The 15429-nt window shown below is 39.9% G+C and overlaps 1 protein-coding gene across 3 annotated transcripts in view; it reads left to right on the top strand.

The window, feature by feature from the left end:
* The window catches only part of CDK19 (cyclin dependent kinase 19), a 230587-nt gene extending 220557 nt beyond the window's left edge, over positions 1-10030 (top strand). For all 3 annotated transcript variants that reach the window (XM_066247731.1, XM_066247730.1, XM_066247729.1), the window contains 2 exons: positions 2465-2725; positions 5652-10030. In XM_066247731.1, the coding sequence (XP_066103828.1) occupies positions 2465-2725; positions 5652-5783 (393 nt within the window). In that variant the 3' untranslated portion in view covers positions 5784-10030. The remainder of the gene's footprint in view (positions 1-2464; positions 2726-5651) is intronic.
* The last annotated feature ends 5399 nt before the right edge of the window (positions 10031-15429 follow it).

Here is a 15429-nt window from a genome sequence, read left to right as displayed (position 1 = left end):
TGATTCAGTGTCCCCTTAGCCATTATGAAATGGCCATTTTTGTCTCTGAATACTTTTGCTGTCTTGTAGTCAGCATCATCAGATATGAGTATTGCTATGCCTGCTTTTTTGTGGATGTTATTTGCTTGGAGCATTGTTTTTCAGCCTTTCACTTTGAATTTGTTTTTATCCTTGTTACTTAGATGAGTTTCTTATAGGCAGCATACAGTTGGATTTTCTTTTTTGATCCATTCGGCTACTCTGTGCCTTTTTATTGGTGAGTTTAATCCGTTTACATTTAGTGTAATTATTGACACTTGTGAGTTCCTCATTGCCATTTTATAGATTGCTTTCTGTTAGTTTTGTGCCTTGTTTGATTCTTCTCTTTCGTTTTTCTATCTTTTGTTTTTATTTGGTTGTGTTCCATACATCTTTCCTCTGTTGCTATCTTTTTTAAATCATGTGCTTCTGTGGTGGTTTTTTCAATGGTGGTTACCATTAAGTAATGAAAAGGGTTCCTACCCTGTTCATTGTAGTGCACTATTTTGTGAGTACTTTTGCCCTCCATCACCCTTTGCTACTGTTAATCTCCATCCTCTCCCCCCCTTTCTTATTGTTGTCACAGTTTAAAGTTGGTTTTGTTATGTTCTTCTTAGAGCTTTTACTTGTGGCTTTGTTGTTGTTGTTTTTTTTATTCTTTGTATCTGATTGGAGAACCCCCTTTAGTATTTCCTGGAGTGGGGGTTTTCTGGTGATAAATTCTCTCATCTTTTCTGTTTCTGTGAATGTTTTTATTTCTCCTTCATATTTGAAGGATAGCTTTGATGGGTATAGTATTCTTGGCTGAAAGTTCCTCTCTTTCAAGACTTTAAATATTGGGGTCCACTCTCTTCTAGCTTGTAGAGTTTCTGTTGAGAAATCTGATGATAATCTAATGGGCCTTCCTTTATATGTTGTATTCTTCTTTTCCCTGGCTGCCTTGAGAATTTTTTCTTTGCCGTTGGTTTGTGCCAATTTTATTATGATGTGCCTTGAAGTAGGTTTGTTGGGGTTAAGAAAACTTGGAGTTCTGTTTGCTTCTTGAATTTGAGGCTTTAGTTCTTTCCACAGGCTTGGGAAGTTCTCATTTATTATTTGTTTGAGTATGTTCTCCATTCCATTTTCTCTCTCTTCTCCCTCTGATATACCTATTATTCTTATGTTATTCTTTCTGATGGAGTCAGATAATTCCTTTAGGGCTATCTCATTTTTTATTATTTTTGAGTCTCTTTCTTCTTCTCTCTGTTGTGCCTCAAGTTGCTTGTCTTCTATTTCACTAATCCTCTCTTCTATCTGGCCTGTTCTATTAGCTAAGCTTGTTACCTCATTTTTCAGCTCGTGAATTGAGTTTTTCATCTCTGTTTGATTTGTTTTTATAGTTTCAATTTCCTTGGAGATATACTCTTTGTGTTCATTGAGTTGTTTTCTGAGCTCCCTAAATTGCCTTTCTGTGTTTTCTTGTATATCTCTGAGTATTTTTAGGATTTCTATTTTAAATTCTCTGTCGTTTAACTCCATGGTTTCCAATATCTTAAATTTTTTCTCCATAGATTTTTCATCTCTCTGTGTTACCTCTCTTTCTTTTGTATCCATGGTATTCGATTTTCTCTTCTTTAATGGCATCTGAGGGTGGTTTTCTTCGGGTATGTTGTGAAGCATCTGAAGACTCCAAGGATAGGTTTTTCTGTTTCTGGTTGAAGAACTTGTTGAGTTTATGGGGAGATTTTCAGTGTCGCTTCCTACCGCGCCATCACGCTGACGTCATCCTCTTATTTATTCATTTTAAAGAGAGAGGAAAGGAGAGACGGAAGGGGTTGGGGGGTAGGAGCAGGAAGCATCAACTCCCATATGTGCCTTGACCAGGCAAGCCCAGGGTTTTGAACAGGCAACCTCAGTGTACCAGGTTGACACTTGATCCACTGCACCATCACAGGTCAGGTTATTAGAGCTGTTTTAATATGTCTTTTTATTGGTCAGTTTTAGAGAGGGAAAAAAGTGCATTAATGTTGTTCCACTTATGCATTTATTGGTTGATTCTTGTATATGTCCTGGTTGGGGATCACACCCACAGTCTTAGCATATAGGATCACACTCTAACCAACTGAGCTACTTGCCAGGACTATTAGAGCTGTTTTAATGAGTGCAGAACTATTTCCTATATGCCTTGTGGTCTTCAGTGGCATGTCTGTTTCTGATTTGGAGGATTACTGTCCAATCAAAATGAATTTCAGAGAGAGAGTCCCATTCAGGGCTGAGTACTTGGATCTTTTGTGATGCTGTATTCCCTGGCTGTTCCATTGTCCAGTTACTGTAGTCACTTTGGTGTCCCATCAAGGTCACCCTGCGGTTGGGTCAGCAGTCACATGTGCGTATCAAATAATGAAAGAAATGTCCTGTTAATTTAGTTCCATACCAAGCTTGCTTTTTATTTTTTTGTCCTTCCAAGAATCAGCAACAGCAACAGAACCAGCATCAGCAGCCCACAGCCCCTCCACAGCAGGCCGCAGCTCCCCCACAGGCACCCCCGCAGCAGCAGAACAGCACCCAGACCAACGGGACTGCAGGTGGGGCTGGGGCCGGGGGCGCCGGAGCAGGGTTGCAGCACAGCCAGGACTCCGGCCTTACTCAGGTGCCTCCAAACAAGAAGCCCCGACTGGGGCCTTCAGGCGCAAACTCAGGCGGGCCTGTCATGTCGGCAGATTATCAGGTACTCCCTGAACTCTGTATTCTTTATTGTTTACACTTTTTATGAAATTGATCCTTTTAGAATTAAGTAGCACTTAACTCTAAAGTTTGACTATACAAACTGTACAATCCTGGTTCTAGGACATTATGTAAAAATGAAGATTTTTGTCATATTGCATATATTTGCAAGATACTTCCCTCGTGGCTTGTTTATCCTGATATCCTGAGGAGGGTAGCTGAGGCAGTTACCTCCCCTATCAAAGAAGATGTTTCATTTTGCATATACAGCTGCCTACTGGCTTTGGGGCAGAAAACGATACCTGGATAAGCAATTGAAAAGGGGGAGGGGTGGTAGCTGATTTTGGACAAAATAGCTGTATACCACCAGAAAGATTTGCTATCACTGGTAGGAAATAGTAAATAGCCACATCCACAGAGAAGAAAAAGGGATTAAGATTGAGACTTCTCAGAAATGACCATTAAATCTCACTAGAAGTAATTTTGAGACTAGAAAAAACTTTTTGTTAACAATATTTTGACTTTTTAAATAAACTACAATTGTAATACAAATTCAGGAAATTAAAGAAAAATGTCTAAGGGTTGGTATATGGAGAGACGTAAAAATACCTGTGAGAACCACAGAGAATCTTGAATGAATGAATGAGTGAGTGAGTGAGTGAATGAATAGAAGAATAAAACCATTTTCAAGGTAATACCAAGCTAAGAAAAGATCCATGAAGACGGGAAGAAAACCTTGACTTAAAGGTGAAAAGAAAAGAGGGTTAGAGCCACGGTCCCTCCAGAGGCTAGTGGGGGAGGAGCAATTAGGTTAGAGATAAGAGAAAATAAAAGCGAGGGCAAGGGAGCCACAAACTCACTGATAAGGAACTGGAATCAAGAAAAACATTAAAAAGGGAGACATAATAAATAGCTGCCTAAACAGGCTTTACATTTTGAACATCTCAATAAGCTAATGTGTTTTCATACAACCACTTCTCTGAAAATTTCTCTTGGAAGATTCCCTGCAAGCAGAGGGGTATATAAAGGCACTGCCATTCAGTTCCAGTTAAACTAATCAAGGTTTCAGTTTGACCCACTAAAAACAGTAGAAGTCATGAGCCTATTTGAATTTTATTATAAATTCAGTGTCTCCCCTAACATTGGTTTCTTCCTCTTACGTGAGCTATAAACCTTTACTACATGCTGGCTTATCTTTGTGTCGCTGATTATGTTACATTAACCTGATTTTAGTCACTTATGAACAGATTACTTAACTACTGTTTTTACTCCTTTCAAATCTAAGAGCTCTTCAAAACGCTTTTCTTTGTCCATCCTGTGCTATTTACTTAAAAATAAAATAGCATGTCTATGAAACCAGTAGCTAGCTCAGCTATTTAGTTGGAATAACTAGCATGAAGAGGGGGAACCCCTTTGCACCTATTTGCAGCTTTCACATCAACATGTTTGTTTTTTTTTTTTTTTAATTTTTTTTTTTTGCAAAGCCAGGGATTCTTTTTTTAAAAATTTTTATTTTATTTATTCATTTTTAGAGAGGAGAGAGAGAGACAGAGAGAAAGGAGAGAGAGACAGAGAGAGAGAAGGGGGGAGGAGCCGGAAGCATCAACTCCTCCCATATGTGCCTTGACCAGGCAAGCCCAGGGTTTCGAACCAGTAACCTCAGCATTTCCAGGTTGATGCTTTATCCACTGCGCCACCACAGGTCAGGCCATGTTTGTTCTTTTATCTAGTGTGGAAAATCCAGTGTGCTATGTCTAATCTGCTAGAGTAGAAGTGGTCTTCGCTAGACTTACAATTACAGCATAGGGCTTATGAGTGGAAAGAACATTTATTTTCATAATAAACTTCTAAATAAAACATAGTTAGAATGTGGAACTTTGAAAGGCTTTTTACACCAACACAACTAGTCAGAATTATGTAACTTAGGAAGGATCCAAGCAGAGTTTTTTTTAACCAAGCCTGTCTTGCTGCCCTGTTGTCTTGCACCAGATGTTGTAAGTCCATTTTGGCAGCCCTTGCTCATGAGCTGGGGACCTGGTTGATTTGTCCTTTCTTAGTCCCCTAGTGCCACCTCAAACTCATTTACGTTTTAACTGCAAGGAATAGCTTTATCACGTATATTCTTTCCCGCTTTGCTCACAGAAAGAATCAGCCTTCTCAGCATAACCAAAGACATTGGTTTCGACTCTGCTTATATTTAACCAGCCTCCGTGTTTTTACTCTATAGATGAATTTTCCTTTCACATATTTTTTTCATATTTGTCCTGGGTACTGTGAAGATGAATATTTCATTAACATAAAAAAGTACATAAAATTGAAATACACTCATGTCTGTCTCCTCTTGAGGGTATTTTCATGTGTGAAATTTTTTTTATTCTAAGACCTGAAGTTTATAAAATCCACTTATTGCTGCCACGCCCTGCCCAGCCCTGCCCTACTTTGTCCCATAGGTGCTGCTGCTGCTGCCACTCTAGCCTCTATGTCTGAAAACTTTCTCTAAAAACAAATTCTTAATCACAGCTTTGATATTTATAATGAGAAAAGTAACAGATGTCTGTGTACATTATGGATACCCTTGACTAAATGTGCCAAATTGATTATTCTTGTTTGTAAATCTCACTTATGCAAAGAATGACTAACCAGAAATAGTAAAAAGAGCAGTGGACAGAATAAGTTTCCCTACTGCCTTTGTCTGTGTCTGTGTGTGTGTGCGTGTGTATGCCAGTGTCACTTATCTCCCACAGAATTTCAGCCAAGCGTGGTTAGAGTGGTGACAGGCTATGATTTTCAAATAAGCAAAATATATTAGCATACTACCTTAGCTGTATCTGAACCAGGAGCCTGTGATGAAAATGGCTCATTTCTCCATCCCATTGTGATGAGCATCTCTTCTTTCACCAGTAACTCCTTTTTCCGTCTCCTTCCCCCAGCACTCCAGTTCTCGCCTGAATTACCAAAGCAGTGTCCAGGGGTCCGCTCAGTCCCAGAGCACACTGGGCTACTCCTCCTCGTCTCAGCAGAGCACCCAGTACCACCCGTCGCACCAGGCCCATCGGTACTGACAGTCGCAGCCCAGAGCACAGGCCCCAGCAATATGATGTCTGCATTGAAAAGAACCAAAAATGCAAAACTGTGATGCCGTTTAAAACTCATCCACTTAGGAGGAAAACTGTATACTGAGCATCTTGCATTACTGACTGATGTCTCTTCTTTATTGATTTAAAGAAGGTTTTTGTGAAGTTTCCCTGGCACCCTTTCTGTGCATGTGTTCCATTGTGACTTCTCTGATAAAGCCTCTGATCGAATCCCAGCACTTAACTTCTGTAACCTTCAGCATTTTATTTGAAGGATTTCCTGGTGCACCTTTCTCATGCTATAGCAATCACGATAATTTGTCTTTTCAAAGCTCTTTTAATAGGATTTTAATGGTTTAGAATCAGGACTACAGTGTTGTATAGTTTTATACTTCGTAAACTAACCTAGCAACACAGTAAAAATGCACCTTTTAAAGCACTACATAGTTTTCACAGAATAGAATTGTTTTGCTCATGGAAGTCTTAAACAGAAGTTGTTACTATCCTGAAGTACTTCACTATTATGTTATTATTTATCTAGTTTCAGGGAGGGTCTAATAAAAAGACAAATGTAGAGACAAAGGGAACCTACAACCAAAAACAGCCTAGATTTTTGCAGTTATTATGCTTTGTGCTTCCAAGAACTGAAGTATGTGGTAATTTTTATATAACTATTTACATGGAACTTAATTCCCAGAATCATCTCATTCTGATTAGTCAGTGATTTAGAATTATAAATGTAACCTTCTAATGTAGACTAACAGAGCTAAGTCTGTGTTTAAAAGGGTTTTAAGAGCTTTGATGAAATACCGTCCTCTGGTGACCCACACCAGAAAGCTGAAGAGAATATTAACTGCACTAGGATTTCTTTAAGGAGTAATGTTGATCAAAGGATGTATTACTTCTCTTTGAAGGAAAAGCTTTTAGTGTGTATTGTACATAAAGTTGGCTTCTCTAAAGAACCATTGGTTTCTTCACATGTGGGCCATCCTGAGTAACTTTCTTACATAATCAAAGGTACTCAGTAGAAACCTGTAAATTAATCTGCTTTTAAAATAAAAAAGCAGTGTTCTTCATTCATATTTGCATTAGATATAGAGTGACTATTTTTAAAGCATGTTAAAAAAATTAGGTTTTATTCATGTTTAAAGTATGTATCATGTATGCATAATTTTGTTGTTGTTACTGAAACTTAATTCTATCAAGAATCTTTTCATTGCACTGAATGCTTTCTTTTGCCCCTAGGGGAAAACTAATAATTGTGCCTAAAAATCTATGGGCAGTTAGTATACAGCTATGCTAGATAAAGTGCATATTTGCATTTCCGTGATCTATGAATTGGAGGCTGAGTTCTTTCTCAGCCAGTGTGAAGAACCCCTCGCTCCCAGAGTCACAAAGAAATGTAGACTTAGAGCTTTCATTGTTATGTAAGGGTCAAGACATTTGTGTTCTTCTGAATGCTACTTACTAGCAGCACCAGCCTTGTTTTAAACGTTTTCTTAGCTAGAACAAATAGCTGATTGTTGTATATGCAAGTTATAAGCATTTTTTTTTTACTATTCTTTATGAACTTATCTACCTGGTTATGATACTCTGGGTCCATACACAAGTAAAATAAGATTTTAGACAGAAGCCAGTATATATTTTGCACTATTGATGTGATACTGTAGCCAGCAAGGACCTTACCGATTTCAGCATAACAATGCTTATTAATAAGAAAGACTATATAGTGAGACTCACCAACACTGAAGCAGTTGACATGCTCCATTGGAAGGAATTTCTGATTGTCTCCATGGTAATTTACCCCTTCCATTATTTAGAAAGAAAAATTAATAGCCCTCTGCATAATTGTAGCTACATGTATAAAGTTCTCTCCTGTGCCCTGAAGCCTCATTGTCCAGAGTTACTGGTCATCAGCTGCTCACTGCACCCTCACCATATACCCAGTGCTGTGCCGGATGGAAGATACAAAGGGCAAGACATACCCCCTGGCACTGAAGGAGCTTATGATTGGTTCCATGAAAGGACACTCCTGGGATGACTAGCTTATAAGTGAAACCATCTTAGAATATGTAGGTCTTTTTGTTTACTTATAAACACACTTGAATACGTTGCTATTCCAAATTCTTCTGTACAATAAACACTGTTACGGAGAGGCTTCTGTGCTAGCTACCCTCAAGAAGGCTGGCAATTCAGTATCACAACAGGCATTAACGTATATTTGAATTGTTCGCAGCAGCCTTTCAATAATTGGGTGACCCTTGATAGGCAGAACATGCTCTGTTAAGCAGTTGTAGGAAATTAGAAAGAATGAAAATAGAAACTCTGTCCTACCCTCAAGGGGAACTTACATTTAATAAAAGACATACCCAAATATGTCCATGAACCAAAATGTAATGCCCCTTAATACTTTATAAGCAACTTTGATATACAGTTCTTATGCTATATGCCTATACTGATCTATAGTTCTTGTAATATGTGCTTATACTATCACAGGACTACCCTGCATTCCTAGTGTATGTTGAATTTTACAGGCAGAACTGTTGGGGACACTCGAAGGGGATTTCATCAGTTGTTCCCAGCATGAATTCTCCAGAATATAGCCAGATACCTGTGTTCTACAGTTGGGTTTCTGGTCACTGCTGGCACTGGCCTTTTCCTCCTATATTCCTGCCTCAGAATTGGTGATGTCCTCTGGTGCCCATTACCTTTTAAATAATTTTTTGGTTTGTAATTTCCTTCTCCCAGTAAAGGGGAACAAAGCCTTTAACACATTTAGGGGCCCCAAAACTGTGGGACCTCAAAGGAGAACTGTGAAGCTTTTTTGAGGTTCAAATTTACCTTTGTAGTCAGTTCCCAAATGACCACATTCCTCTGAAAGTTTATTACTGTGATGTTCCCTGAGAATGCCGGAGGGACATCCCTTAGCGTATGGGAACACCCAAACCAGGGGAGGTTACTGGAAGGGAGGAACTGAAACAACAACTTTCTGCTTTCCATATTACAGGTCAGTTTTGAAGTAGCTTTCTGGTGAGGTGTGTGTTTGGAAAAAGGGATTTCAGGGTTTCAGGATAGCTGAGCTCTAGGGAAAGGTAGCTTGGTGGCAGGGCTGATACTATGAGGCTGAAACTCTCCTTGTGATGAAGCAAATCATTCAGTAACATACAGAAACCAAGGACATGTATATTTTTATATCTGTGTGGTTTTAAAACTTTAGTACTTAGTATTTTGGCCTCCTGCACTACTCTTTTGCTCTTATAAACATAATTTACATTTAAGAATGAAAGGGATGACATTTACATGTGTTCACTGCCTCATTCCTGGTGAAGCAACTGTTAGCTGTATGCCTCTAAAACCGTGCTGTTTTCTCTGCTAAAGAAAGAAAAAATAGTCGGACAATAAGACTTGTAACTTAATATGCTTTGAATAAATTTATGTAGAAAGAACTCTATGAAATTGCAAACCCCAAACTCTGTCTAAGGCAGTATCTGTAGGGAATGGAGGAAGGCAATGAAATGGCAGAGAAAAGGAGGGTTAAAGGAGTCAAGTATAAGGAACATTTTATATTAAACATAGTAGTGTAGGTCCCCATAATCTTAAAGAATAGTCATAAATATCATGAAGCAAATTCATTGTTTTAGGATTTTTTAAAAATGTGTTGTACCTAAGGCCATACTTACTCTTCTATGCTATCACTGCAAAGGAGTGATATGTATGTATTATATGAAAAAAAAACCTTAATGCACTGTTATCGCCTAAATATTTAGTAAATTAATACTATTTAATTTTTTTAAAGATTTGTCTGTGTAGACACTAAAAGTATTACACAAAATCTGGACTGAACACGTCCTTTTTAACAACAATTTAAAGTACTTTTTATATATGTTATGTAGTACATCCTTTCTTAAACTGCTTAGTTTATATTTCCCATAATTCCTACTTGTGAAGTGTGCCTGTCCTTATCTCTTTTTTCAGTCGTTTCCTGCACGCATCCGCTTTATATGATTATCGCCATGACTGTGTATGCTTTCCCCACTCCGCTGCGAGGTGTGCGCTGAGGGACACTGCGCCCCCAAGGTCCACTCTGTGGGCGCAGGACAAGCTGCTGCTTTGGAGCCGAGTGTTTCCGCTTTTGAGTTGTTCTGGCATCCTTCTTGAAATGACTGTTAAAACTATAATAAATTACATTGCATTTATTTTATATTCTTGGTTGTAATAAAATTTAATTGACTTTGTTTCTGTGTGGATTTTTTAAGTATAAAACACTCATCATAAGTTTTAGTGTTAAACTTTGAGCTGTGTGCCTAGGAGCTTTTCAGACTACGCTTGTCCTGCCGAGAATGCCGAGTCTCCCTCTGAGTTGCCGTGTTATTTTATTGAGATCGCTTATGATGTCACAAAACCAGTGAGGCAAGGCTCGCAAATGCCACAGAAGCAAAATTACAGTTTTTAAAACATCTCTAGGGGAAACATCCTATTTTTAAAAATGAAAATTAGAATGGTGTTTTAGAAAAAAAACAAATAGGCGGCATTTTGTGGGTAGAGTGGCACTGGGAGTTTCTCCTTTTATAAGAACATTCTGTTGTACCTGGCTTCCCCTTTATGATTTACTTGATGAATCTTTTGTGGTTATTCAAAGGGTCAAAGGCATCATGGAGTGAGTTGAAGAATGTTTTAAGTGATACAAAATTTTCCATTTCTATTTAAAATAGATGTTGTGCATATCCAACTGCTGCACTGTTTGGCACAGATTGTTTTTAAATACAGCTTCTCTTGGAAAACTTTTTGACCACAGCTGCCTTTCTAATCAGACACCTCTTAACAGAAAAGTGGATGACGGCACAAACCCCTTACCACCCAGGGAGAATAACATGAAGGTATGGGTCTGTCTCCCTAGCTGAGTGTAAGTTCTTTGTGGACAGCACCTGAGATTTTATTCCTCCTGCACTCCCAGCAGCTGGCATGGGGCCCAACACAGAGCAGGTAATTCCTATGGCAAGTTGTTAGCATCACTTTTGTACACTGGCGCAAAATTCCTGGATCACTTAATATGTCGTATTTGTATTTGAACAGGGATGAATGAAATTCCATGAATAATGAAAATACTTGAAATAGGCACCACTTCTTAAAATAAGCTAGCTCATTTCTTATACTTTGGGCTGTGAAGTTATAATAAAATATCACCCAAAAGGAACAATCTAAATTGCATTTAAATTAAAAAAATAAGTCAAGTTAGGCATACTTGCCAATCTTTAGAAGTCATCTTTCTGGTCCTGGCCGGTTGGCTCAGCGGTAGAGCGTCGGCCTGGTGTGTGGGGGACCCGGGTTCGATTCCCGGCCAGGGCACACAGGAGAAGCACCCATTTGCTTCTCCCCCCTCCCCCCTCCCCCCTCCTTCCTCTCTATCTCTCTCTTCCCCTCCCACAGCCAAGGCTCCATTGGAGCAAAGATGGCCCGGGTGCTGGGGATGGCTCCTTGGCCTCTGCCCCAGGCGCTGGAGTGGCTCTGGTCGCGGCAGAGCAATGCCCCGGAGGGGCAGAGCATCGCCCCTGGTGGGCGTGCCGGGTGGATCCTGGTGGGGCGCATGCGGGAGTCTGTCTCACTGTCTCTCCCCGTTTCCAGCTTCAGAAAAATACAAAAAAAAAAAAAAAAAAAAAAAAAAAAAGAAGTCATCTTTCTTCTGGCTTGCTGGAGGTAGGCATAGCCTTGTAAAGCATTTTGTCTATCAGTCAGTAGGAAGCCAGCTTGGACAGGCAACACAAATGTGATAGGAATATAAGGAAAAGATAATATAGGGAAATAGAATAATACAGGGAAAAGAAATGACAGTATTGACTGAAAGCATTAAAATGTATTTAGTACATTTTCTTTTAGACCTTTTCAGAAATTGCTGCTGAATTTTTTCACACAAAAATGCTATTATGGACTGTATTTGTGTCTCCCCCTACCCCAAATTGTTATGTTGAAACCCCTATTTCCCTGTGTGGTTATAGTTTGAGATGGTGGCTTTAGGGACATAATTAAGGTTAAATGAGGTCATAAAACTAGAGTTTTGATCCAATAACATTAGTGTCCTTGTTAGAAGAGACACCAGAGAACTCTCTCCTCTCCCTGCTTTCTCCTTCCTGCTCCCTTTCTCTCCCTTCTCTTTCCTCCTCCTCCTGTCTGTCTCTGTCTCCTCCCACTCTCTCCACCATATTAGGACACAGCAAGAAGGTGGCCAGATATCTACAAACCAGAAGGAGCTATCACCAGAAACAAACCCTGCCAGACTTTCCATCTTGAACTTCCCAGCCTCCAGAACTGTAAGAAAATAAATTTCTGTTGCTTATGCCACCCAGTCTACGGTACTGTGTTATAGCAACCTGAGCTAACTAATATAAATTTTGGTGGCAAGAAGTGAGGTGCTGTAACAAGTAACTAAGAATGTTGAAGGGAATCCTGGAGGGAAGGGGGGGTATTGGAGGAGGGGGTAAGGGGGATGTTGAGGGAACACGGGGTGCCTGACCTGTGGTGGCACAGTGGCTAAAGCATCAACTGGGAACACGGGGGTGTGGGGATGTATTCAGTGGGACACTTGAATCTATGTAAACAATAAATTTAAATCAATTAAAAAATGTTGAAGGGGCTTTTCAACTGGGTAATGAGTAGAGACTGGTAGAGTTTTGATATACATGTTAGAAACATGTTAAGGGCAATTTTACTGAGTGCTCAGAAAGAAAAGAGGAGAGCTAGAGAGAAAGCTACCTTCTAATAGAACACATAATCTTAAATAGATATTAAAGAGATCTCAGATGGAAATGAGGAATAGGTAATTGGAAACTGGAGAAAAGGCAATCTTTGTTATCCATAGAGCCACCAGCCAGTGGCAGGACCTACTGTATTATTTCTTAAATATGTGGTAGAAGATACCAATGAGGCCTTCTGGACTTGGAGTTTTCTTTATGAGAAACATTTGAGTTATAAATTTGATTACTTTAGGCCTTGGCCAGTTTGCTCAGTGGATAGAGAATTGGCCTGGGGTGCAGACATCCCAGATTCTATCTCCGGTCAGGGCACACATGAGAAGTAACCATCTGATTCTCTTCCCCTCTCTCTCCCTCTTCTCTCTCTTCTCCTTTCACAGCCAGTGGCTTGATTGGTTTGAGCGTCAGTCGTGGGCGCTGAGGATAGATCTGTTGATTTGAGCATCGGCCCCAGATGGGGGTTGCCAGGTGGATCTCGATTGGGGCACATAGAGGAGTCCATCTCACTACCTCCCCTTCTCTGACTTAAAAAAAAAATTTTATTAGTACAGGTATAGAGCTTTGGAGATTTTCTATTTCTTCTTGAGTCAGTTTAAGCTGTATTTTTCCGTAAATGTTTCATTGAAGTTGTAATATAAATATTTTGAGAGGGTATACTTTTCTCATGTCCCAAGGGCTGAAAAACCTTGATTGACCAATGGTAGCCGTGAGTTGATTTCATGGTGTTTTCCATTGTATTTTCACCACAGAAAAAATCATAAACACTGAGCTGGTTAAATCCCATAGGGCTAATTCCCACTTACAGCCCCAATAACTATTGAGTTGTAACATTCACCTCCACATTAGCCATATCAACGTGGCATGACAGAAAGAATGTGGGTCTGGGAGACAAACAGTCTTGAAACACAGCTCTTCTACCTCTGAGCTGTGTGGCTTTGTTTGCTTAAGTTACTAAACCTCTCTGATCTTCTTTTAATATCTACAAAATGTCAAAAATAGCATCTACATTTTAGAGTTTAAGGATTAAATGAGATCATATGTGCCCAGCAGAGTGCCTGGCCCATAGAATAGGCTCAATGAATTTAGATTCCATTAGTTTTTCTTTTCCCTCTGCAATTTCTATGTGTTTCAATGTATGCTGCTAATGTAAATAAGAAGTTGACCTCCTTTATTTGATTATCTCTCTTTTGACACATGACATCTATACCTGTGCAAACTTCTAGGTCAGCCATGTATAGGCCACCACCCTTCATGCCACAGAGCACTCTTACAGGCAAGAGGGCTATGTAACAGGCACCAGGGTTCAACTTCTTTAATGAAACACTATTTAAAAATCAGAGATTCCTTCATTGTGTTTTGGTGACATCACCCATAACCTCTTTTTTTTTTCTGCCTCAACAAGAAGTCCATTAAATTGTGTTTTCATACCATTTATAGCTGTAGTTATACCAATGAGGGCACTTATCATTTTTGGACATGCAATTGCAACATGAAGCAGAAGCCACCCACCTACCTAGTTTGGATCCAAAGAGAACATAATTCTATTTCCCCACTGTGGCTCTCATAAATAACCATCTGTACTTCCAACTCTGAGTGACCACATCTCATCAAGTCATGGTCCAGAGATCTGCAAAACTCCTCAACAACCAATACTTTTGTACCATTTATACAAGAAAGATTGCCAGGAAGAAAAATAACTCCTGAATTTTGCCTTTTAGCCCTTATAGGCTAGGTTTGGAAGGTCTGGCCGACTAAAGGGAAATGAGGGAAGAGAAAAAGACATCCTTCTCTGTGAGTGGAGAGCAGGAGGGCTCCCACTAATCAGAGCAGCCCTTCACAGGTGAGTCTGGTGGTTCCAGGACTCCAGTCTGCTGAGGAGTGCCACTGTGGAAAGGCCTGATCTTCAAACCGATAAAACAAAGTTCCTCTCCAGAAAGTCCTGCACTTGGGAGAAACTGCGGGAAGTGTCTTTCAAATTGAGCAATGCAGGGGCTGCAAGGCCAAAGAAAGGGGATGTCCAAGTGAAAACAGGAGAGGCCAGAAGTGGTGGGGCCACAAAACCCAAAGGTACCCCCCCCAAGGTACTTGTAGAAATATATTAAGCTTTTAAAATCACAAGCATTTTCATTCTAGACATGCATCTAAAAATTATTTTTAAAAAGGCACCTGATTTTCCAATGGCTTAAAAAATTCCATGCATTTTCCTGTATAAACAAGGAATAGATTTATATTTGCTTCTCCACCCACACTATGTACAGTGTGTCTGTAAAGTCATGGTGTGCACTTTTGACCGGTCACAGGAAAGCAACAAAAGACGATAGAAATGTGAAATCTGCACCAAATAAAAGAAAAACCCTCCCAGTTTCTGTAGGATGATGTGGCAGCATGTGCTCATGCGCAGATGATGATGTAACACCGTGTATGCAGCGGAGCAGCCCACAGCCATGCCAGTCGAGATGTGGACAGTACAGAGAAAAGTTCAGTGTGTTCTGTGGCTCGCTAAATTCAAATCTGTGACCAAAGTGCAATGTGAATATCGGCGCATTTATAACGAAGTGCCACCACATAGGAATAACATTACTCGGTGGGATAAGCGGTTGAAGGAAACCGGCAGTTTGGTGGAGAAACCCCGTTCTGGTAGGCCATCAGTCAGTGACGAGTCTGTAGAGGCTATACGGGATAGCTACCTAAGGAGCCCTAAAAAATCTGTGCGTGAGGCCACATCGAACTGCACTGAGTAGGTATGAAACTGGGAGGGTTTTCCTTTTATTTGGTGCAGATTTCACATTTCTATCGTCTTTTGTTGCTTTCCTGTGACCGATCAAAAGTGCACCATGACTTTACAGACACACTGTATATAAAAAGCTCATTTGGAATGAACAAGGGGC

Source organism: Saccopteryx bilineata, chromosome 12 (genome assembly GCF_036850765.1).
Source record: "Saccopteryx bilineata isolate mSacBil1 chromosome 12, mSacBil1_pri_phased_curated, whole genome shotgun sequence".
NCBI lineage: Eukaryota > Metazoa > Chordata > Mammalia > Chiroptera > Emballonuridae > Saccopteryx > Saccopteryx bilineata.
The sequence above is the reverse complement of the archived record's forward strand: the minus strand, read 5'-3'. Positions and strand labels throughout refer to the sequence as shown.